The sequence below is a fragment of the Mustelus asterias genome, chromosome 23 (genome assembly GCF_964213995.1).
Source record: "Mustelus asterias chromosome 23, sMusAst1.hap1.1, whole genome shotgun sequence".
Taxonomy (NCBI): Eukaryota; Metazoa; Chordata; class Chondrichthyes; order Carcharhiniformes; family Triakidae; genus Mustelus; species Mustelus asterias.
Window position 1 is genome coordinate 27,249,781 of NC_135823.1, and position 25,163 is coordinate 27,274,943.

The window sequence follows — 25,163 nt, forward strand, 5'->3', positions numbered from 1 at the left end:
ACCCTATCAAGTTACTGAATCCCCTTCTGCACTGGACCCCCCATCCTTCTGCTGAATTAATCCTGAACAGCATTTAAACCCAAAATAAAACAGCCCAATAACAGTTCTTTTAATTTTAGTGTTTCATTTTAGATATATGTGGAGATAGTTTTGTTTTTATAAACTAACTGGGTGCATGTGTGAAAATAACGCACTGATAGTCCTGTTTCTTTTCAAATGTTGTTGTTGGTTTGAACCTCCACCCTTTTGCTGATCTCCATCGCCACCTCTATCCATGCTCTCATTGTGTCTCCAGGCAGAGATTTTCTTCCAGAGGCCAGGAACAAAACATCTTTCCTGTTGGACATCTGTAAATCATGGTGATGCCTGGACTGCCTCCCCATGCCAGCACTGGCGCTGAGTTCCCTGCTGCCTCCATAGTTTCAGAGAAAGGCAAGAGTAATCATGACTGCCGTATGCTTTTTCACAGGCCCCTGTGCTACCGGGTCCGATCTCCAGGCTGCTCACAGTGCCACTGAATGGGCACCAAAGTTGCCCCTGAGCCAATTAGTCCCTTTATATTTCAAAGTTCTTGGGTTTCCAACCCTTTCTAGCCCAAAGTGTAGCTGTCGAATGTGCCATTTGCAGATGAACTTCCCCAATTCTCCTTTCCACCTCTTCCACCAAAACTTCCAGTGCATTCTTTGAAAACCTTGGTGCATGCTTTTGCAGATTCAGCCATTCCTCAGTATGTGTTAACTCGCCAAAAAACCATCATGCAGCCACAATGCACCTCCCCTTTGAGTTACTAGCTGCCTTTAAATAGCGGTAACCACATGTGATATCATGCTCTCTGCTGATGCATACTGCCAACCAATGCTGATTTTAAGATATTCATTCATGGGATATGGGCATCGCTGGCTGGCCAGCATTTATTGCCCATCCCTAGTTGTCCGAGGGCAGTTGAGAATCAACCACATTGCTTGGCTCTGGAGTCACATGTAGGCCAGACCAGGTAAGGATGGCAGATTTTCTTCCCTAAAGGACATTCGTGAACCAGATGGGTTTTTCCAACAATCGACAATGGTTTCATGGCCATCAGGAGATTCTTAATTCCAGATTTTCTTTTATTGAATTCAAATTCCACCATCTGCTGTGGTGGGATTTGAACCTGGGTTGAAGCAACAATCATGTTGAGCAGCTGGCAGCACGGGGTTAACGTGCTCACAGTGTCATGAACTGGCACGGGTTTCCCGCACACCGCAATCCTGATTTTTAATTGTACTTAGGTGATGGACTTTATCTGGGATTCACTTGTGCTTCCAGATAAAGAGGCAGAATAGAGCTGTGATAGTTGAGTTTTGGAGGTGTATGTTTGGAAAGTATCTCTCTATATAAAAGCTCAGGAATGTCAAGATTGGACTCCAGTTCTATCCCTCACCACCTTGCTTTCTGGATTAAAACACCCACAACCATTTCAGGGGTTAACAAAGTGATTCCCTGCTACATAAATACAAGTTGTTATATGCGTTCCCATACCTAATAGTGCAGAAGACAAACTTTCATCTGTTCCCATAGCAAGGCTTTACCTGGAACAGGTCGCTAGTCTGTTGCCAGAAGCTTATAGCTTGAGGGGCACTACTCCAATCCAGCGTGGCTGACCAAGAGTCTCTCCCACTCTTACTGCCTATTATTGGCGTGGTTGGAAGGATTTTACTGTTACTCAACCTGTTGGCTGAGTTATGGCCAACAAATCCTGGAGTGGGATTTGAACCGGAGCCTCTGGCTCAGAGGTAGGGATGCTACCACTGCGCCACACAATCTCCTTGTGTATTGTAATACCTCTGATAATTATGTTCAAAAAGGCCGTAACTTTTTTTTTAAAACTAGTCAGCCAGTAACATGGAGGGTTGCTCAGCCAAGATTTAAGATAATTGTTTTGCTAATTACGGGGAGATCAGGAGAAATTCTTTTAAGCAGAGAGTTCATTGCCTATAAGAATCATGCAAGCAAGTTCAAGAGTGATCTTCAAAAGGGAAATGGATATAATCATGAGTAGAAAAAAATTCCAGGTCTAAGGGCTAGGGCGGGGGTAGGGAAATGTGACAAATCAAAATAATTGGTAACTCTTTAAGAGAAATTACCAAATAATTGGTAACTCTTTCTGCTGGCACAGAAATAATAGGCTGAATGACCTGCTATTGTGCGGCATGATTCTGTGAACAAACATGTGCACGGCTCAATTTTGGACCTTAAGGCCAGAATTAAGGGCTTTGTAGTTTAATTATTGTGAAAGCATAAATACAGGATAAAAAGCAGACGTTTATAATGTGGATGTATTCTTAGGGAAGATTTATACGCTGTCATTATTTATAGGGTTGTTGGCCGAGAACAGTGTGAAATGGCATTCGTTTTTACATCATTCTATAAGCAGAGCTATCAGCAATCCAGCCACAAAGTCTGACATGTTTTACTGCTGCCTGTCTTGACTGAGTAGAGTTTACAGACACCAAATGTATATGGCTGTTGATATCCAATGTAACTATTGCCAATGACCTTCTTCTGTGCCGTGCACTGAGAGTGTTTAATCACTAAATTACTGCCCTTTCCATATGACACATGCAGACTTTTATTGCAACCCTAAGCAGGCCTAATTACTGGACACTTCAAGCATGTATTATGACAGCATATTTTAACTAATGTTTATATATGGCTCTGCAATTAAATGGACATTCTGACTGCATAATAATTATGTATGTGCGTGGCCATAAACCCACTTAATAAAGCCAATTAACTGCCGGCAGATGAATGGATGAGGGGATTCAGAATGGTGCACAATCACAACAATGCAACAAGTACTTTAGTCAATCCAAGCTACACTAAAGAGGGATGATGCAGAAACAGCCAAGAACCGGTCCTAAACAAGAATGAGAAACCACCAACCCCCCCCTTCCCAAAGGAAGAAGGTGCTGAGAAAGAAAGGAATGAAAGAAAGAAAATAATTTGCATCTATAACTGAGTCCTTCACAACTTCCAGGCATCCAGAAGTACTTTATAATTAAGAACTTTTCACTTTTGCTTGAGCTGTCTTTGGAAGCTTCTGAAGACCAGACGGTTGGACGAAAAAAACCAGATGCTGAGGTGCTGACCCAAGCTGGCATGCCAGGCATCCACACCATATTGAGACAGTCAGAATTGAGTGGTGTTGATCGTGTTGCCAGAATGCCTGACACTTGCTTACCAAAGTGTATCTTCTCTGGAGAGCTTGAGGCTGGGGTGCACTCTCATGGTGATCAAAGGAAGCACTAAAAGGACTCTCAGGAGGCTTCACTTAGGAGGGTTGATTTCAACCCTGTGTCCTGAGAGAAGCTTGCCCAGGATCGCTGCGCCTGACACAACTAAATTAAAAAGCAATGTGGCCCCCTTCGAAAGCCAGGGCATATCAGAGGCAGAGAGACAACGGAAGGAGAGGAAATCCTGAGCCAGCAACTCATCTAAAGCTCAGTCATTCTGCATTATTGAAATTGAAAACGGATAAGCTTTTGAGGAACACAAAGATAGCATGAAAGAGTTTAAACAGGGACTTAGGAGGGCAAAAAGGAGCCTTGAAATGCCCTTGGCAGGCAGAACTAAGGAGAATCTCAAGGCTTTTTATGCGAATATAAGGAGGAAGAGGGGAGCTAAGGAAAGGGTAGGTCCACTCAAGGACAGTGGAGGGAATTTGTGTGTGGAGCCAGATGAGGTGGGTGAGGTCCTTAACAAGTACTTTGCATCAGTATTCACAATGTGGTGGATGGTGAGTGTAGAAAAGAGGATGTTGACATTCTAGGACATGTTGAGATAAAAAGGGAGGAGGTATTGGAGGTTTTGAAAAACATTAAGGTAGACAAGTCCCCAGGGCCAGATAGGGTCTATCCCAGAATACTGAGAGGCGAGGGAAGAAATTGCTGAGGCCTCGGCCAAAATCTTTGTATCCTCTTTAGCCATGGGCGACATACCAGAGGATTGGAGAGTCACTAACATTGTTCCTCTGTTTAGAAGGGCAGAAGGGACAATCCAGGAAATTGCAGTCCTGAGAACTTTACATCAGTGGTGGGAAAATTATTGGAGAAGATTCTTAGGGACAGGATGTACTCACATCTGGAAGAGAATAGGCTTATTAGCAATAGGCAGCATGGTTTTGTGAAGGGGAGTTCATATCTCACAAACCTGATTGAGTTCTTTGAGGAAGTGACAAGAAAAATTGACCAGGGGCAGGGCAATGGATGTTGTATACATGGACTTTAGTGAAGCCTTCGATAAGGCTTCTCATGGCAGGCTGATACAGAAGGTGAAGTCATATGGCATCCGAGGTGAGCTGGTAAGATGGACACAAAATTGGCTTGAGCATAGAAAGCAGAGAGTAGCAGTGGAAGGGTACTTTTCTAACTGGAGGTCTGTGACAAGCAGTGTTCCACAAGGATCAGTGCTGGGACCTCTGTTGTTTGTAATATATATAAATGATTTGGAGGAAAATATAGGTGGTCTGATTAATAAATTTGCAGAGATACAAAAATTGGGGAGTAGCGGATAGTGAGGATTGTCAGAGGATACAGCAGGATATAAATCGGCTGGAGACCTGGGCCAAAAGATGGCAGATAGAATTTAATCCAGACAAATGTGAGGTGATGCGATTCGGAAGTTCTACTGCAGAAGGAAAGTATACAGTAAATTGTAGAGCCCTTAGAAATATTCGCATACAGAGGGATCTAGGTGTTCAGATCCACAGTTCCCTGAAGGTGGGAACTTAGGTGGTCAAGAAGGCCTGTGGCCTGCTGACCGTCATCAGTTGGGACGTTGAGTATAGGAATTGGAAAATCATGTTGCAACTGTATAAGACTTGGTTAGGCTGCATTTGGAGTATGGTGTATAATTCAGGTTACCACACTACGGGAAGGATGTTGATGCATTGGAAAGGGTGCAGAAGAGATTTACCAGGATGTTGCCCGGTTTGGAGGATATGGATTGTGAAGAAAGGTTGAACAAACTTGGATTGTTTTCATTGGAGCGTCAGAGATTATGACCAGCTTGGATAGAGTGGATAGTCAGAATCTATTTTCCCAGGGTTGAAGGGTCAATTACTCAGGGACACGGGTTGAAAGTGAGAGGGGGAAAGTTTAAAAGAGATGTAAGGGACAAGTTTTTCACACAGAGGGTGGTGAATGTCTGGAATGTGCTGCCGGAGGAGGTGGTGGAAGGCACATTCTACAACAACATTCAAGGAGCATCTGGATAGATACATGAATAGGCAGGGAACAGAGGGATATAGACCACATTGAGGCAAGAAAATATTAGATTAGAGAGACACAGACTTGGTGGGCCAAAGGGCCTGTTTTTCTGCTGTACCGTTCTTTGTTCTTTATTGTCCTGTCTTATTTTCAGCAAGACCTTACAGGCACAGGTAAGTCCCACTGGAATCCGATCAAACACACCAGCTGTTGAATATGGCCACTTTTGCCTCGTGGGATGAACAAGAAGTGCAGTCACTGTTGTAATGTAGGAAATGTGACAGCCAATTTATATACCGCAAGACCCCACTAACAGCAATGAAATAACTGACCAGATCATCTGTTTGGAGATGTTGACAGAGATATAAACAATGACTAGGGCACCAGGGAGAAGTTCCCTGCCCTTCTTTGAAATGGTGCTGTGGAATAATTTACATCCACCTGAGAGGACAAACTGGGCCTTGGCTTAAGATCTCCTCTGAAAGATGGATCGATCAGACCGTTCCTCAGTACTGCCCTGGACTATCAGTTTGTGCTCCTTCTGGAGAAAGACTTGAACTCATAGCCTTTATGACTCAGAGCTGGGGTGCTCCTCACTAAACCACAGCAGACACCAAAGAAATGCAAAAGGGTACACAAATCCAGTGTACAGGGCATAATTCAGTAACTAAATTAGGTTAACAAATCACAATAACTGCCAGTTTGAGACATTTACTGCTGTCTGAAAACAAACAATGTGTTGGTCACTAATATCTCAGCATCAGCAGCAAACTGGCACAGAATGAAGACATGCCACAACTTTCAGTTGTTACTGGAGAGGTTTATGCATCTGGCTTTTAAACCCACCTTCTTTGAGGGCTAGAATTAATTAAACGTGGTCTTAAAACAATTGCTTGAACCAAATCTTATTTATGTCAGAAATCCATGCAAAATCCTGTACCAAGCAAATAAAAAAAATAGCTCCTTTTTCTACAACTTAAAACAGGTTTTCTTTGAGTAGATAGTTATATTTCTGACCTTTCCAAATGAGCCATGATTATAATTTGATGAGTCTCCCATTTGCAGTCACATCTCACAGTCTGCAGATCATCGCTTGAAGCTTGGATTGAAATCAATTTGCTGAACCTGCTCTTTCCATGAAGAAATGCCATGGACCCCACCCAAAACTGATTTATGGGTGGATCAATCGCCCATATAGACATGATCGGATTTTCATCCCGTTGGTTTTGGAGAATTACACAGCATTTTGCAATGCAGAGCATTAGCCCAAAAGACTTGTGCTAGTGTTTGTGCTCTGCATCAGCTTTCTTCCGTATGATGCCATCTCACCCAGACAAAATAGTCTTCTAAGGGTTTTGAATCGAGAAGATTTGATATTTGACAGCTGATTCTCCAATGCTTGGGTACTGAGAGGAAAATCTACCCCAACCTCCATGAGGGAGATGGCCGGTAAAATTCTGACAAAGGAGTACTCTTGAGAACTTCCACCTTTGCGACTAAAGATACCGGATTGACAGCTCCCGGATATCAGTCTGAGATTTCAATCTCTGTATTCAATCCTGATTTGCATTTCTACTTAGCTGCTTGGGTCCAGAGATAATGATAATCTAGAAATGATTTAATTGTCCACATTGTGACAAAATTTCTCACAACAAACTCTCTCCTCCTTTTAATGAGTTCTTCCCATGATAGCTGTATTATTGTACAGTCCATGAGGTCCTTACACACCACAAGCCTTGTAGTTTTCTACCAAGGACTTAAACCTGTAAATGCCAACTGTGGCTCAGTTGCTTGCAGTCATTTTTCAGTCATAAGGCTGCTCTCTGCAAGGCATATAAATCTAAACCAGTGCTCCTAGTGCTGTACTCTGAGAGCGCTGCACAATTGGAGGTACAGTCTTTTGAATGAGATGTTAAACCAAGGCCACATCTGCCCTCTTAGATGAATGTGAAAGATCCCATGGCACTAAGAGCAGGGAAGTTATCCCTGGTGTACTGGCCAATATTTATCCCTCAGCCCAGAATTATCTGGTCATTATGACTTTCTGGGAGTTTGCTGAGTGCAAATTGTCTGCCCTGTTTCTTATGTTACAACAGTTAGTGGATTTCAAAATTATTTCATTAGCTGTAAAATGCTTTGGGATGTCCTGAGGTTATGAAGACAAGGATTTGTTCTTCCATAATCCTAGGTCACCGGTACTCACTGCTACTTACTTAAACCAATATAATCAATATAAACAGTTGAGTTGAGATCAGATTCAAAGCCAATTTACTGCTTAGAGAAATGAAGCAAGTCAGACATACAGAGAACAACATAAGCATATATACAAAGACAGCAGTAAGTAGTCTGATCTTTCAAAGCTTCACCTTTCTGCCTACAATTTAGCATCAGTTTGGAGGTCTGGAACATGCCCCAGCATTCATTTTATTTCATTCTGAACAACTTTGCTTCCCACACTCTCTATGGTTCAACCTCTCTCTCTCTATCTCTCTCTCTCGGAGACGACAGCACTAAATGATCTATTAGTCTCTGCACTTCACGGAACAAATACAAAAAGGGATTCTGACAGTCCCATTTGAAGGTTGAAGGAGCCAGAAGTACTCCTCCTCCAATGTTCCTATCTCCGAGGTTTCCAGGGCTGGAATTACAGAGATAGGATGGTTTGAAGAGATTTGAACACAAAGATGAGAATTTTGAACTTGAGGCGTTGGTGGGCAGGGAACCGATGTAAGTCAATGAGCAGTGAGTGCTGGGTGAGTAGACCAATCACATTGGTGACCTGTGTAAAGGCCAGACTGGATCAGGAGGTAGGTATTGGTCCCTAAAGGGTATTAGTGAACCAGTAGAGTTTTTAGACAATCTGACAGCTTCACTTTTGGTGGGATCAGCTTTTTGCTTCCAAATTGATGCATGTTTGGACATGGTGAGTAGAGGTTTGAATGAGCTCAAGTTTTTGGAGGATGGAAAGTGAAAGGTCAGTCAGGAGAATATTGGAATAGTCAAGTCTAAAGGTAACAAATGCATCTGCAGCTCTGTTATAGAATGAGGAACTTGAGATGTATGTATTATTTTATTTATGTTTTATTTCTACATTATGCTGTGGTTTCATTTTAGATGGCAATAAATCATTCCCTTCATGAAAACATCATGATGGTGTATCGCATTGGAACGTATGTACATATTGTACTCCAGATGGATATGTTACCCAGCATATAAGTCTTGAGCTCAGCTTCACTGTGAAGAAGCCTGGCACATGTGAGAGAATCACAGTACAGAAGGAGGCCATTCTTCCCATCATGTTGGCACTGACTCTCTGAGCAAATCCCTTAAGTGCCATTCACTTGCCTTTTTCCTGTAACCCTGTACATTCTTCTATTTCCCTTGTAGATGTTTCCATTGAACCTGTCTGCACCACATTCTAGACCTTAACCATTCGCTGCATTAAACCAGTTTTTCTTTGTTTCTTTAACCTAATATTTTAAATTTGTAACCCTCTCATTCTCCATCCTTCCACCAGTGGGAATTGTTTCTCCCTCTCTACTCTGTCCAACCCCTCACAAATTTGAACAGCTCCACCAAATCTCCTCTCAGCCGCCTTCTCTCCGAGGAAAACAATCCCATCTTCTCCCATCTATCTTCATAACTAAAGTTTCTCATCCCTGCAATTATTATTGTGAATCTTTCCTGCACCCTCTCCAGTGTGTTCACACCTTTCCTAAAGTTCGGCGCCCAGAACGTGACACAGTACTCCAGCTGAGGCTGAACTACTGACTTATACAAATTTTTGCTCTTGTATTTTCTGCCACTATTAAAAAAGCTTAGGATATTGTATTTTTATTAACCACGCTCTCACATTGACCAGTCACCTTCGGTGATTTATGCAGTTGTACACCCTGATCCCTCTGAGAACTAGAGGAAAAACTAAAAAGAAAAGACAGTAAGAAATTGTATTTTCTCAAGCACGTTTCATGGTTTCAGGGCATTCCAAGGTGCTCTGCAGCCAATTAAGTACTTGTAGTGCAGTCAGTGTTATAATGTGCATAATCAGATGGTAATTAGTAGCCTGTGTACAGTTATGTAAGTGGAGGTCTGACAGTAGCTCTGGACATCTGCTCTCTCAGTTTCATCAATTGTAAAAGGAAAAATCTGAACAGAGGAAATAAAGATTTTTTTGCCCATTTGTTTAGTGTTGGCTTGGCACAACTGGTCAGAAAATCATGGGTTCACACCGTACTCCCCTGGACACTCGGCTGACACTGCAGCACTGAAAGAGATGCTGTATCATTGTAACTTGCATCAGAAGTTTAACCAAACTCCTGTCTGCCTACTCAGGGGGTGGATATCCTTGCCAACATTGTTAGACAATGCATATCAATCCAATGTTAATTTATATTCATTATTTCACTGGCACAAACCCATATTGAAGGTTAAATGAAGGGAATTCGGCTTATTAAGCAGTTAGGCAGGTACATATTAAAACTGAAATCTGAGGTAACACACTGGAACAGGAAAGGACAAAAAGCTGTGGATGAGGCAAAGGCGAACTGTTAATTTGCAACAGCAGATTTGGAAAAGATCTGTTTATTCATTGGATCATGAGGATGTGTATCAATAGATCTTGAATATTTTTGGAACATATGACCATAAGACAAAGGAACAGAATTAGGCCATTCGGCCCATCGAGTCTGCTCCGCCATTCAATCATGACTGATTTATGGGAAAAGGCAGGCGAATGGGGATGAGAAAAAAAATCAGTCATGATTGGACAGAGATAGATAGGTTCTTGATTAATAAGTCTTAAAGACACTCAATGACTTGGCCTCCACAGCCTTCTGGGGCAAAGAGTTCCACAGATTCACCACTCTCTGGCTGAAGAAATTCCTCCTCATCTCTGTTTTAAAGGATTGTCCCTTTAGCCTGAGGTTGTGCCCTCTGGTTCTAGTTTTTCCTACTAGTGGAAACATCCGCTCCACGTCCATTTCATCCTCTCCTCTCCATTTCAGTCCAATCCATCACCCAAACCGGCCTCCCATCCATTGACTCTGTCTATACTTCCCGCTGCCAGCATAATTAAGGACCCCATGCACCCCGGACATTCTCTCTTCCACCTTCTTCCATCGGGAAAAAGATACAAAAGTCTGAGGTCACGTACCAACCGACCCAAGAACAGCTTCTTCCCTGCTGCTGTCAGACTTTTGAATGGACTTACCTTGCATTAAGTTGATCTTTCTCTACAACCTAGCTATGACTGTAACACTACATTCTGCACACTCTCGTTTCCTTCTCTATGAATGGTATGCTTTGTCTGTATAACGTGCAAGGAACAATACCTTTCACTGTATGTTAATACATGTGACAATAATAGATCAAATCAAATCAAAATCCACGTCCACTCTATCCAGGCCTAGCAGTATCCTGTAAGTTTCAATATGATCCCCCCTTCATCCTTCTAAACTCCAACGAGTACAGACCCAGAGTCCTCAATCGTTCCTCATACGACAAGTTCTTCCTTCCAGGGGCCATTCTTGTGAACCGCCTCTGGGCTCTTTCCAAGGCCAGCACAGCCTTCCTTAGATATGGGCCCAAAACTGCTCACAATACTCCAAATGGGGTCTGACCAGAGTCTCATACAGCCTAAGAAGTACATCCCTGCTCTTGTATTCTAGCCCTCTCGATATGAATGCCAACATTGCATTTGCCTTCCTAACTGCCGACTGAACCTGCACGTTAACCTTAAGAGAACCTTGAACAATGACTCCCAAGTCGCTTTGTGTTCCTGATTTCCGAAGCATTTTCCCATTTAGAAAATAGTCTGTGCCTCCATTCCTCCTTCCAAAGTCATTCAAATATTATTACAGTTTTGCCAATTCTATATTCGCAAGGTACTTGGTGCAATGGAGAGTTTTAAGGGGTAAAAAGACCAGCAGGAACAGGCATGGTTAAGAGGTTTTCAAGATGGTGAGAGGTTTTGGTAGAGGTAAAATGTTCCCACTGGCAAGTGGGTCAATAACTAGAGCTCCTAGATTTAAAATCATTGGTGAAAGGTCTAAAGGGAGATGAGGAGAGTTGTTTACACTCAAAAGCATTGTCAGGATTTGAAGTGCTCCACCTGAAAAGATGGTGGAAGCTGATTTCAGACTCAGAGGGGGTTTGGACAGCTACTTGAGGATGAGGAATGTAAGAGTGTTACGGACAAAAAGCGGACACGTGGAACTGAACCCAAAGAGCCAGCACAGGCACACTGGGTTGCTTTTTTTCCTTTTATTCTTTCACGGGACGTGGGCATCATTGACGAGGCTAGCATTGGTTGACCATCCCTAATTGCCTTTGAACTGAGAGGGTTGTTTGGCCATTTCATAGAGCAGTTAAGAATCAACCACGTTGTTGTGGGTCTGGAGTTGCATGTTGGCCAGACCTAGTAAGGACGGCGGATTTCCTTCCCTAAAGGACATTAGTGAACCAGATGGGTTATTACGACAATTGATGATAGCTACACAGTTAGCATTACAGAGACTGACTTTATATTCCCGATTTGTTCATTGAATTTAAATTTCACCAGCTGCCATGCTAGGGTTTGAACCCATGTCCCCAGAGCACTGGCCTGGGTCTCTGGATTGCTAGTCCAGTGATGTTACAGTGAAAGACCTTCCTCTGTGCTGTATGTTTATGTGACTCTGAGACTCCTGAACTTGGGGATCTAGGAGAGATGGAGGGAGATTCACAAGATTCAGGACATAAGCCAGGCCTTCAAAAAGCCAAACTGGGAGAGATGTAATTAAATGTTGCCACGTTAAAGTTATCAGTGCAAGAATGAGAAGTTAGATGAAATGTCTTTATGATGAGATGATATGGAATACTTCACCATGGGAAGTCGGTGCCAGCATCAAGGAAAACACTGGTCTGTGAGGAGAGATTGGAGCAGTGGTGTTAGTGTTTGATTGCTCTGGTTTTTAAAAAAACAGCAACATCAAAATGGCTTATCTTTGTGCTGTGACCTTCTATAGTTCTGAAGCTATAGATATAAATGGAAGCTATTTGGCTTGGAAAATAAATGAAAAGGCAAAAAGACAATGAATGCATAGTTTGTGAGACTGATGATTAGAAGCATAATTATCCGTGTGGTGTAGCAGATATAGGGAACAAATGGCAAGTAAGGATTTTATTGATGTAACTTTATTCCTTCAAAAAGAAACATTACAACATCTGGCTGGAGACGGGAATGCAGCAAAAGCAATAGAATGGGCGGAATCTTGCCAAAATACGGCCAAGTATCAGGGTCTAACTGAAAACCGGTGAAACAGGCAGATTTCCTCTCTAGATCTTATGACACTTTGTCAAAAAAAAGCAGTGAGAGGTGTTTCACGCTGTCATTTTGAGGGATGAAGCCTAAACATACCGACAAAGACAACTGCACTGAAATCAAGAAAAGGGGCGCCCTGATCAGACCTGAAAATAACCCCCCCCCCCACCGCCCCCGACCACAGACATCTCAGACACCGCCCCCCAACCCCCCCACATGATCAGCTCTCTCTCTCGTCTCAGTGAACCTGTTGTAAACCTGGCCGACGTGATTATTAAAATTTATGTAAAATAATTTAAATGAGTTTCTCGCTCTTTGCAGGCGTGAACCTCACTACGTCACTGGCGTGGGACAGGGAAAAATCGCGGAGCGCGATCTCTCCGGAGAGAATCGGGAAATTCAATTCTCTCCGGATTTTCAACTTGCGCTGCTGTCCTCTCTGACGGTGAATGTGGGCTGAAAATCGCCCCCTTTGGCTGAGAAGATCCTGTCTTTATTCCTGATCATTTGTATTTTTTACTGACAGTTTCTCTGATGGAGACATAGTCCAGGCCTCGTGGAAGAAAGTGGGCGAATATCAAAACCCCCTCTATGTGCCAGATTCACAACAGTTGTAAATACGCTTCATTTGCTACCTCTTCTTTTACAGGTCAGGAGATGGAAACCTGTGGTTCAGAGGCAGAGAATTTCTGCAGTGAGAAGGATGAGGAAGATGCGGTCTGGGAGAACGTGGAACGTAACCGTCACGTCCTCAGCCGATACATCAATCCAGCCAAGCTTACACCGTACCTCCGACAGTGCAAAGTCATTGATGAGCAGGATGAAGATGAGGTGCTCAATTCACACATGCTGCAGTCCAAAATTAACAGATCAAGTAATTGAGTTCAATTTTTTTTACATGAGTTACATCTGCTGTCCCCTTCTATAAATAATGTACTCCTACAGTTTATGTCAAATGGTAACAGTGAATCAGTACAATTTTGCAAGAAATTCCTTCATTTTCTTTTATTCATTCTCAAGGTACAGCCTTACTGGCACAACCAACATTTATTGCCCATCCCTAATTGCCCTCTGGAAGGTGCTGGTGTACCTCTGCAGTCCAGGTAGTGAAGGTCCTCAGACAGTGCTGTTAGGCAGTGAACCATAATCTTGATCCAGAAACGATGAAGAAATAGTAATATAATTTCAAATCAGGATCAGATAAGACTTGGAGGGAACTGGGAGGTAGTGTGTTCCCAGACACCTGTTGCTCTTACCCTTCTATATGTTGGACTTCGTATAAGAGAGGTTCTGCTGAAGAAGCCTTACAAAGCCTTCCTTGCATGACAGTTAATGACACCTTTGTGCCCATATATTTGTCACATTTCTCTGAACAACCCCCTACCTCCTACGTCACTCTATACATTCTGTTCAAGTCAAGAGGTCCATGTCTACCCTCAGGTACTCAAGGGTGCGTGCTTGCCATAACTTGAGAAAACAAAGTTGGACTTCCTAAAAAAATTGATACACATAAAAGAACTGAGAGCTATTCTTGGTGTGCCTTCCCTCCATCTGTGGCTTTCAACAGACTTACTGGACCGTCTGCCTCCACCGTGGTTTGTCTAGCTGCGGAAGGCTGATGCGGGAGCTGAGGCTTAGTTCTGTCCCCCTGTGTCTCTTGATCCACAGAAAACAAGGCCGGGGTTTTCTACAAAAGCATGGGTTGTTCGACCTCTGTAAAGCAAGTGAAAGGGTCCTTATAAAAATGGCTGTATATAACAGCACTACAAACCCCAATCAGAATGGAGATGATTGGGTAATTCCTCTGAATGTCACTCACTGTAAGTGAGTGGGTTTAACTTTATGCACATGATTTGTATTGCATATAACTGTCCTCCACTCACTGCATTTTTTTGGAGAAATCATTGTGTAGAATCCCTAGAGTGCAGTAGAGGCCATTCAGCCCATCGAGTCTGCACTAACCCCCCAACAAAGCATCTTACCCAGGCTCTATCCCCCTAACTCCACATATTCCGCTAATCCCCTAACCTGCACATCTTTGGACTTTGGGAGGAAACCAGGGCATCCAGAGGAAACCAGAGCATTGATGGAAATCCACGCAGGTGCAGGGAGAATGTCCGTGTGGAGTTTGCACAATCACCTGAGGCCAGAATTGAATCCAGGTCCCTGGCACTATGAAGCAGCAGTGCTAACCACTGTGCCACCGCGCCACCCATAATCCTGCTTTTACTGGGAGATGTTTAGGGTTTTGGTCATTAGTTCTCTTTGCTATAGTTCATAAAAACCCTGTTTAATTGACACAGTTTTCATTTTGCTGAGTAAGTTGACACTGCTTGCTAAAATAGATTAAAAAGATTAAATTTATCTACTTTATAGAGAAGGTGTGGAGCCCATAACTGGGAGTGATAAATATTAAAGCGTCATTAACAATCCGAGTAAAAACGTCAGGGGAAACAGGTTGGTGACAATGTGGAACTTGCCACCACATGGAGTGGTTGAGGAATTGTCACATGCAAGCTCCACGCAGACAAATACCCAAGGCCAGAATCAAACTCGGGTGCCTGGCGCTGTGAGGCAGCAGTGCCAACAGCATGCCATCTCTTGTGGAAGAGTCTAGGGCCAGAGGACATTATCGCAGAGTAAGGTGTTGCCCATTTAAGAGATGGGGGGGAGGTATTTCTTCACTTAGAGGGTAGTGAATCTGTGGAATTCTTCACTGCAGAGAGCTGTAGAGGCTGCTTCATTAAGTATGTTCAAGACTGAGATAGACAGGCTTTTAATCAGTAAGGGAATCAAGAGTTCTCGGGATTAAGTGGGAAAGTGGAGTTGGGGATTGTTGCATCAGATCAGGCGTCATCTCATTGAATGGCGGAGCAGACTCAATGGGCTGAGTGGCCTATTTCTGCTCATATGTCTTCCGCCTTCCACATTGAAGCTCAATCCCACCTGTAAATAGAGGAGGAAGCGCAAACCATCAGTAATACAGATGATACAAAAGTACCTTTTGTTGGTGTTTTGTCTGCTTTGCCACCTCCTATATCCAAAGAATGGTTTGTGGAACTCGCTATCACACGGAGAATTTGAGGTGAAAAGCAGAGACAGATTGAAGTTGGATCGACACATCAGAGAGAAAGCAATAGAAGGAGGTGCTGATAGGATTAGATAAAGATGGATGCAAAGAAGCTCATTTGGAGCATAAGCACCAAACGTGGACCAATTGGGCTTTATGGTTTGTTACTGTGCAGGAGACACAATACTGATGGTATCCAGTTAAGAAAGGACACAATCCATCTCAGCGAGGGGAAAGGGGGACTTTTCCATCCTCTTTAATCTCTGCCTCATGTTAGAATGCCTGACTGTGCCTGCAGAAACATCCTGCCTCCAGATTGTGCTCCTCTTCCCAAGGATAAGTAAGTTTGAATGAGACAGGTAATGGTTTAAATCGAGTCTCACTTTCTTTGCTCTTTCCAAAGGTCGTCTGCTGGATATCCTCCAAACAAAGGGTCAGAGAGGGTATGTTGTTTTCCTGGAAAGCCTTGAGTTTTACTATCCAGAACTGTACAAACTGGTCACGGGGAAGGAGCCCACACGCAGGTTCTCGACTATAGTAGGTAAAATAACTTCTCCCATTTAACCTTTACATTCATATTTCTCAGAATGCAACAATTCTAATCATTAAAATAACATGCAATAAATTTTGGGTAACTATGATAATAAATGTTACAGGTTAATGGTTACTGTTTTTCTTTCCATCTGACATTGGTAAGGCCACACTTGGAATACTGTGTACAGTTCTGGTCACCCTATTATAGAAAGGATATTATTAAACTAGAAAGAGTGCAGAAAAGATTTACTAGGATGCTACTGGGACTTGATGGCTTAAGTTATAAGGAAAGGCTGGATAGACTGGGACAAGCTGCCAGAGGTATTGGTAGAGTTGGGTACAATTTTGTCTTTTAAAAAGCATTTAGACAGTTACATGGGTAAGATGGGTATAGAGGGATATGGGCCAAATGTGGGCAATTGGGAGTAGCTTAGGGGTTTAAAAAAAGGAGCGGCATGGACAAGTTGGGCCGAAGGGCTTGTTTCCATGCTGTAAACCACTATGACTCCATGACTCTGTGTTACGCTGTGTAGATTTGGTTCACTCTCTCTGTGATTCACTGTGTAGAGTTCTTTTACTCTTTGTGATATGCTGTGTACATTTGATTCACTCTCTGTGTTACGCTGTGTAGATTGGATTCACTTTGTCCATGATACACTGTGTAGGTTTGGTTCACACACTCTGTGATACAGAGTGCAGATTGGATTCACTCTTTCTGTTACGCTGTGTAGATTTGATTCACTCTCTCTGTGATACGCTGTGTAGATTAAATTCACACTCTCAATGATACGCTGTGTAGATTAAATTCACACTCTCTTTGATACACTGTAGATTGGATACACTCTATCTGTGATATGCTGTGTAGATTTTATTCACCCTCCCTGTGATTACCTGTGTAGATTTGATTCATTCACTCTGTGAGACACTTTGTAGGTTTGATTCACTCTGCGGTACACTGTGTCAATTTGATTCTGTCTGTGTTACACTTTGTAGATTTGATGCACTCTGTGGTACACTGTGTCGATTTGATTCTGTCTGTGATACACTGTGCAGATTTGATTCATTCTCTTTATGTTACACTGTGTACATTGGATTCACTCCCACTGTGATACACTGTGTAGATTAGATTCACTCTCTGTGATGCATTGTGTAGATTGGATTCATTCTTGCTGTGATACCCTATGAAGATTTGATTCACTCTCTCTGTGACACACTGCGTAGATTTGATTCACCGTGTCTGTGATACACTCTGCAGATTGGATTCACTCTCTAGATTTAGTTCACTGCCTCTGACTTACTCAGTTAGTGGTAGGGCATTGGGGAGAGTTACAGAACAAAGAGATCTAGGGGTATAGGTTCATAGCTCCTTGAAAGTGGAGTCACAGATGGATAGAGTGGCAAAGAAGGCATTTACCATGCTTTGTTTCATTGGTCAGAACATTGAATACAGGAGTTGGGATGTCTTGTTGAAGTTGTACAAGACATTGGTCAGGCCACACTTGGAATACTGTGCACCGTTCTGGTCACCCTATTATAGAAAGGATATGATTAAACTAGAAAGAGTGCAGAAAAGATTTACTCAGGATGCTACCAGGACTTGATGGTTTGAATTATAAGGAAAGGCTGGATAGACTGGGACTTTTTTCTCTGGAGCGTAGAAGGCTGAGGGGTCATCTTATTGAGGTCTATAAAATAATGAGGGGCATAGATCAGCTAGATAGTCAATATATTTTCCCAAAGGTAGGGGAATCTAAAACTAGAGGGCATAGGTTTAAGGTGAGAGGGGAGAGATACAAAAGGGTCCAGAGGGGCAATTTTTTCACTCACAGGGTGGTGAGTATCTGGAACAAGCGGCCAGAGATATTGGTAGATGCGGGTACAATTTTGTCTTTTAAAAAGCATTTAGACAGTTGCACGTGTAAGATGGGTATAGAGGGATATGGGCCAAATGTGGGCAATTGGGAGTAGCTTAGGGGTTTAACAAAAAAAGGGCGGCATGGACAAGTTGGTCCAAAAGGCCTGTTTCCATGCTGTAAACCTCTATGACTTTATTTATGTTGCTTCGTTATATATTCATGTTGAAAGAGAGTGGACTGTTGTCATTTTAAATTTGAAATCAAGAATTGGACGCAGCTCTAGGCAATTAATCAAATATTCTAGACCTGGCTTGAATGTCTAAATTGCCCCCATCACATCTGAAAACTTTTACTTTTGCCTCCATTTTCATTGCTCCGTGGGGAAAAGCAGGGGGTGGGATGAATTGGATGGCTCTACCAAAAGGCCAGAACAGGCATGATGGGCTGAATGGGCTTCTTCTGTGCCGTATCATTCTATGATTCCGGAAGCTGATACAATGTCGATGAAGGGATTTGAATCAAGGTACGCAAATGCATAATTGAAATAATATTAAGTCCACCTCCCTTCCTCATTCTGTCAGGCTCAATAACCTGCTCCTTGTTTGCACCTGGACCTAAAGGCTGCACTCTCTTCAGCGATGTTACACCAGCTTCTTCATTACAAGGTTCAGCAACTCCTCTCAGCCAGTTCCACCTAAATCATAGTTTAAACAGAACATTGAAAAACAGAATCAATAGAAATTAAACAAAGTAGGATGCCATCAGTGGTCATTCTTTAATATGTTTGAATTGGAAGGAGTTTTAGTGATTTTATATGGAGAGGCAAAATGAAAGAACTTTTCCTGTATTCTACAAAATAGGTGGTGTTGATACTTTACATGTCCAAACAATTGGGCCATGTTGGGCTTAATTTTGGGTTATTTCTTGAATTGTTTAGAGCTGCACTTGATTTTTAAATTCAAATTATTTGGATTTAGTTCGTCCCTTATTTTCATTGCCCCACCATTGGCGGCCATGCCTTCAACTGCCTTCAGAACCCAGGCTCTGGAATTCCCTCCATAAACCTCCACACCTCACCTCCTCTCCTCAAAACTTTGACTAAACATTTGGTTGCCTATTCTATTATCTCCCTTATTGGGGCCAGTGTCATGTTTCTGTCTGGTATCTCTCCATTGAAGTGCCTTGGGCATTAAAGGTGCTCCATAAATCCAAGTTGCTGTTATTGTTAAGTTGTTAGATGTGGTGTGGGCATGAAATGTTTCAGCCCTGCCTAACTCTTGTCTTCTGGTATTGATGGCCATGTTCTGTATGGCAGTGGAGGAAGGACACGAGGGTCTGACACAGTTCCTGATGAATGAGGTGATAAAACTTCAACAGCAGACAAAAGCAAAGGAGGTACTACGCTGCGACCTACAGGTCAAAATGAAACAGCTCGAGGATGAGAAGAAACAGTTGAAGCTGGTGAATCAGGAACTACACACTTTCCAGGAACGTTATAACAAGATGAAAGAGGAGAGAAACAATTACAATGATGAGCTAATGAAAGTCAAAGATGATAATTACAACCTAGCCATGAGGTACGCACAGCTCAGTGAGGAGAAGAATATGGCAGTGATGAGAAGCCGGGATCTGCAGCTTCAGGTAAGACACAAAGTACTTGGGAGAATTTAGCACTCCCAGTTACTGGCTGATGGAAAACACCAGCCATATGCCAGTGATGTTCACGGTTACTAAAATCAGCAGTGTAATATTGTTGGGATTGGTAACAATGCTGTAATAATGCTGGTAATGGGGTACATATGATCATTGGAGCAGAGGTAGCCATTCAGCCCCCTGAGCCTGCTTTGCCATTCAATAAGATCGTATGATTTCGCTTGCAACATCCCCTCCACCCCCACAATAACCTTTGCCTTTTAGTCAGATATCAGAATCAGTCATGTAATGGTATCGGTATCAGTGCTGGTAATGGGGTACATATGATCATAGGAGCAGAAGTAAGCCATTCGGCCCCTCGAGCCTACTTTGCCATTCAATAAGATCATGGCTGATCTGATTCTGTCTATCCCCCCCACCGCATCAGTGCTGTAATAGTGTTGGTATCTATCAGTGCTGCAATGGTACTTGTATCGGTATCAGTACTGTAACAGTGCTGGCATCTATCAGTGCTGTAACAGTGCTGGTATCAGTGCTGGTATCTGTGTCAGTGCTGTAACAGTGCTGGTATCAGTGCCATTGCTGGTATCTGTGTCAGTACTGTAACAGTGCTGGTATCAGTGCCATTGCTGGTATCTGTGTCAGTACTGTAACAGTGCTGGTATCTGTGTCAGTGCTGTAACAGTGCTGGTATCAGTGCCAGTGCTGGTATCTGTGTCAGTGCTGTAACAGTGCTGGTATCAGTGCCAGTGCTGGTATCTGTGTCAGTGCTGTAACAGTGCTGGTATCAGTGCCAGTGCTGGTATCTGTGTCAGTGCTGTAACAGTGCTGGTATCAGTGCCATTGCTGGTATCTGTGTCAGTGCTGTAACAGTGCTGGTATCAGTGCCATTGCTGGTATCTGTGTCAGTACTGTAACAGTGCTGGTATCAGTGCCATTGCTGGTATCTGTGTCAGTGCTGTAACAGTGCTGGTATCAGTGCCAGTGCTGGTATCTGTGTCAGTGCTGTAACAGTGCTGGTATCAGTGCCATTGCTGGTATCTGTGTCAGTGCTGTAACAGTGCTGGTATCAGTGCCAGTGCTGGTATCTGTGTCAGTGCTGTAACAGTGCTGGTATCAGTGCCATTGCTGGTATCTGTGTCAGTGCTGTAACAGTGCTGGTGTGCAGAAATAACACTATATTTCTGCAGGCTGGTGATTCTGGTTACATGAGGCACTAAAGCATTACTGAAGCATTTTGCAAGGTGACTAAAAGTTGAGCTCCCATATTATTATCACACATAACACATTTAATAGTTGTTTGTGTTTCACAATTACAGCAGTAATTTTATCAAAATGCTCAAATTTCTATAAGTTAATACTAAAAAATGCTACAAGCAAACACTACTGAATGAAACTGAACTTGGTGTTCATACCAGCACCTGTTATCACAATCCTGATTTCTACAGTTAGATTGTAACTGTAGAAGCAGCAAAAATGGAACTCGCTGAAAAAAACGATATGACTGCAATGTTAGAATGGATCTTTCTGCTCAATGGATCTTACTATCTAGTTAGAGAGGGAATCTTGTATTTCAAACTGCTGAAGGAACAGGGACAGTTTTTAGCAGATGGCTTGAGCTGAAACAAATTCCATATGATCATATAATAAAATAACGGTTACAATACTGTTCTATCATAATACGACATGGACTAATCTTATGTTGTCAGAATAAGACATATAATCATTACTTCCTAAACAAAGCTGCTGCAGTTTGATGTTTGATTTACGGGAAGCACTTTTCTGTTTAGACTAAGCTTCAGTGACCTAAACTGACCTTACCTGAACAAGAAAAAACAAAGAGTAATTTAAATTTGAGATAGCGTTTTTCATCCTGAGATGTTCTGAAATGCCTAACAGTTGATTTAGATTTAGAAATGTAGGCATTGCTGTAAAGTCGGGACACATCAGACGGGGTTTGGGTGTGGGTGCACCCTTGCAGGAGGTTGCTTAAGCTCTGAAAAGTAGCACTGGGGAGGGGACCTGACGTGATCTCACTCACTATGGGGGTTTTAACCCCGACGGGTTTGCAGATGGGAGGGGAATCCCTGTAGAGTTGTTGGGTAATTAATTCAAACATTCAGAGGAGTTATCATTAAGCTCACGGGTTTTCCGTGCTCTGTGGAACGTGCCCAGCTCATCAAGGGAGCAGTGCTTCAGCGAAGTTGACAGGCTGGTAATCTTCCAAACGGTGAAACTGACTTGCTGTAACCTTTCCTGGATGAGAGGCTGCAGCTCACTGCACTTCCTCGGGGCTTGTGCACTCACTGCTTTACAGGTGATTTCCAACTTCTCAGCAGTCGGCCCCCTTGTCTTGGACTTCACTCACCTTGAAGTGTTCTTCCCTGCTGACAGCTGTCAGTTGCATCGGGGCAACACAGGGTCGACTTGACAGAGAATCGGAGAAATCCGATTCTCCGTCAGAGTGCCTCAGGAGGCTCGGGCTATCGTAGCCAATCATTGCCAGCATCCTGGAATGCCTTGGCAGTGGCCCACAAGGTGCCTGACACTGGAGAGTCCCTCTGTCCCTGCCTGGACTTGTGCATTCTCTTCTCCTGCAAGGAGAGAAAGCAGAGTTACGAGTATGAGAAATGGATTATGTGGCATGGAGGGAATGACACCATTTATGGAGCATTACAGTAAGGCATGGGTGTGAGATGAGTTTGAGTGCCAGTGTTGGCTGTTCAGATGGGAACGTGAGGTGCCCTGGAGAGATAGGAGTGAATGGTGCTGCGAAACTTGTGTTTTTGTGTGGAATGCTGTGCAGGAGATGCCGGGAAAGTCAGAGTGTGACAGTTGGCACCTGAAAGTGGGTCCCCATTCACCTTTCCTGCCCTCCAGAGGTTCTTAAACTTCTCACAGCCTTGTCTGCAGCTTGGAGTGAGCACAATGCTTCTGCTGCTTACCACCACCCTGTTTAGTTTAAGAGACTGGCCCTTTCCTCCTGTGCTCAGGAAACCACCGAATTTCAGACCCTCCGGTCCCCATAGCAGGACCACCAGGTAAGATGACGAGACTTGGGCCAGTACTTTACGGCCCCTTCTGCCCAGTGGGATGTTACAGTCCTAGGATAGAATCATAGAATCCCTACAGTGTAGAAAGAGGCCATTTGGCCCATTGAGCCTGTACCGACACCAATCCCACCCAGGCCCTATCCCCGTAACCCCCGTATTTACCCTGTTAATCTCCCTGACACAAAGGGGCAATTTGGCATGGCCAACCAACTTGCACATCTTTGGATTGTGGGAGGAAAACGGAGCACCCAGAAGAAACCCATGCAGACACTGGGAGAATGTACAAGCTCCACACAGACCTGAGGTCAGAATTGAACCCAGGTCCCTCGCACTGTGAGGCAGCAGTGTGCCAACCGCTGCACCATCGTGCTGACCTGCCAAAGTAAACAGCAATTTAAATGGGCTGCCACATCCATCCGGTGAGCGACACGCTGTGTTTGGGCTATAAAATCCTGGCCTTGTGATTGGTGGAGTGGGGTAGTCTTCCCAAGTCTCCCCTTCAATCCTGTGGTTGCTAAAGCCTCAGGAATCAATGTACCGTTCAGCCATTCTGACGCTGGCTCAGGCCTATTTAACTAGAAATCCTTCCTTTTGCACATTCAGTATGTCATCGTGCCTATCCTCAGACTGGCCGAGGAACCAGGATACTAATACTGGGACTGAGCTGTGGCAAGTCTCACTGACAGAACAAATGGGTTCCTGACCCACTACTGGCTCATCCACTATGTGTGGGTCTGTTCAGCCAAAATTCTGCCACTAACAGCTAATTGCACATAAGACACCGCCGTAGTAAGGCTCCACAAATAGCAGAGATAAATAACCAGATAATCAATTTTTGTGATGTTGCATGAGGGATGAATTTTGGTTAAGACACCAAGGAGAATTCCTCTGCTCGCCAAACATTCCAAAGGCATCTTTCATGTAGAGCTGAGAGGACAGATGGTCTACGGTTTAATGCCTTACCCAAAGATAAATATCTCCATCAATGTAGCACTCCCTTTGTGCTGCACTCATTGCCCTGGAGGGGATGGGGATTGAACCTGCCACCTTCTGTCTCAGAGGCAAAGTACTACCCACTAAGTCTTGACTCTCAGCTTGGTTTCTGGTGATAATAGCATTCTATCACATCGTTAACCATCCACCCCTGCCTAGCCAGAGCTCCTGATATGTCATTCTGAGCAAACATTTAGTTCAGACACTGCTCTCTTCAATCAAAGCAAAATACCGCGGATGCTGGAAATCTGAAATAAAAACAGGAAATGCTGGAAAATTCAGCAGGTCTGGCAGCATCCGTGGAGAGGGGAACAGAGACAACTCTTAGTCAAATGGACACTCAACTGTTATGTATGTTGAGGCATGCCCCTTTAAGAGAATGGGTCAGGTGACCCAGGACTCGAGCTCCATCTTAGGAGGAGCTTGCCTAGCCAGTCTTGTGCTGACTGTGCTAGGATAAAGACATGTTAATAAACTGTTCCAGTTAGTTTCCTGTCACTGACCACGTGATCTTTTATTAGTCTCGATATGAAACCTCAAAGATAATAGAAGCATTAATTCTGTTTCTCTCTCCGCGGATGCAGCCAGACCTTCTGAATCTTTCCAACATATTCTGTTTTTATTACACTCTTCAATGCTGAAAGTGTGTTCCTGTATGCAGTGGATGAAATGTAATAACGGCACTCCGTGGGTGTGCTGACTGATACAATTCAGAGATCATTTGTTTTGCACTGCGCCCAAATATGTAGTAACATCAAACTTCAATCCAAGAATAATTTGGAAAGAAAATATCAACAAGGTTTACACTGGTTCATCAGAGGTTGCAATTAAACGGACATCAGTTAAAAATACGATGTCACAGCTCCTATTTTACAACAGTGACTGCACTTCATTTGTTGTTAAGTGCTTTGGGGCATCCTGAGGTTGTGGAAGATGCTACATAAATGAAATATTTGTTTCTTATAACAAAAGAAGGAATGACCAGGATGAAGCTTGAATCGCCTGAATCAGAGGATTCAGATGTATAATACAGGCTACTCATGACAATTGAAGGAGGATGGGATATATTTTATAAAAAAAACAGGCAACCAGCAGAGGAGAGTCTGCAGGAGACCACATGCACTGTTTGCCCATGATGGGTCCACTTTAGGCAGGCCTTTAAATGGACACTGCTGCCTAAAACAAACAGTGTCTTTCATGAGCTCAGCACTTGACAGCCGAGGAACCGTTTATGAAGGATGGCCCCTGCTGTAACGTCAGTGTTGTGGCAAGCTTGCGCACACAGCAATGAGATACTGAACAAATAATCTGTTAATAGGACCTTGTTGGTTCTCCAACACAGCAGCCCAGCTCCCCCAAAAAAAACCCCATACCTCATCCCTCACCCTCCATCCATCCCCCATGTTACCCCAATCATCCAAACGCCTATGCCACCCATGCCCCTCACCCATGTTACGT

General features: G+C 43.4%; 1 protein-coding gene across 3 annotated transcripts in view; it reads left to right on the forward strand.

The window, feature by feature from the left end:
- card11 (caspase recruitment domain family, member 11) overlaps positions 1-25,163 on the forward strand; it is a 242,858-nt gene that overhangs the window by 84,203 nt on the left and 133,492 nt on the right. For all 3 annotated transcript variants that reach the window (XM_078240160.1, XM_078240159.1, XM_078240161.1), the window contains 3 exons: positions 13,196-13,420; positions 16,020-16,157; positions 19,322-19,647. In XM_078240160.1, coding sequence (XP_078096286.1) covers positions 13,204-13,420; positions 16,020-16,157; positions 19,322-19,647 — 681 coding nt within the window. In that variant the 5' untranslated portion in view covers positions 13,196-13,203. The remainder of the gene's footprint in view (positions 1-13,195; positions 13,421-16,019; positions 16,158-19,321; positions 19,648-25,163) is intronic.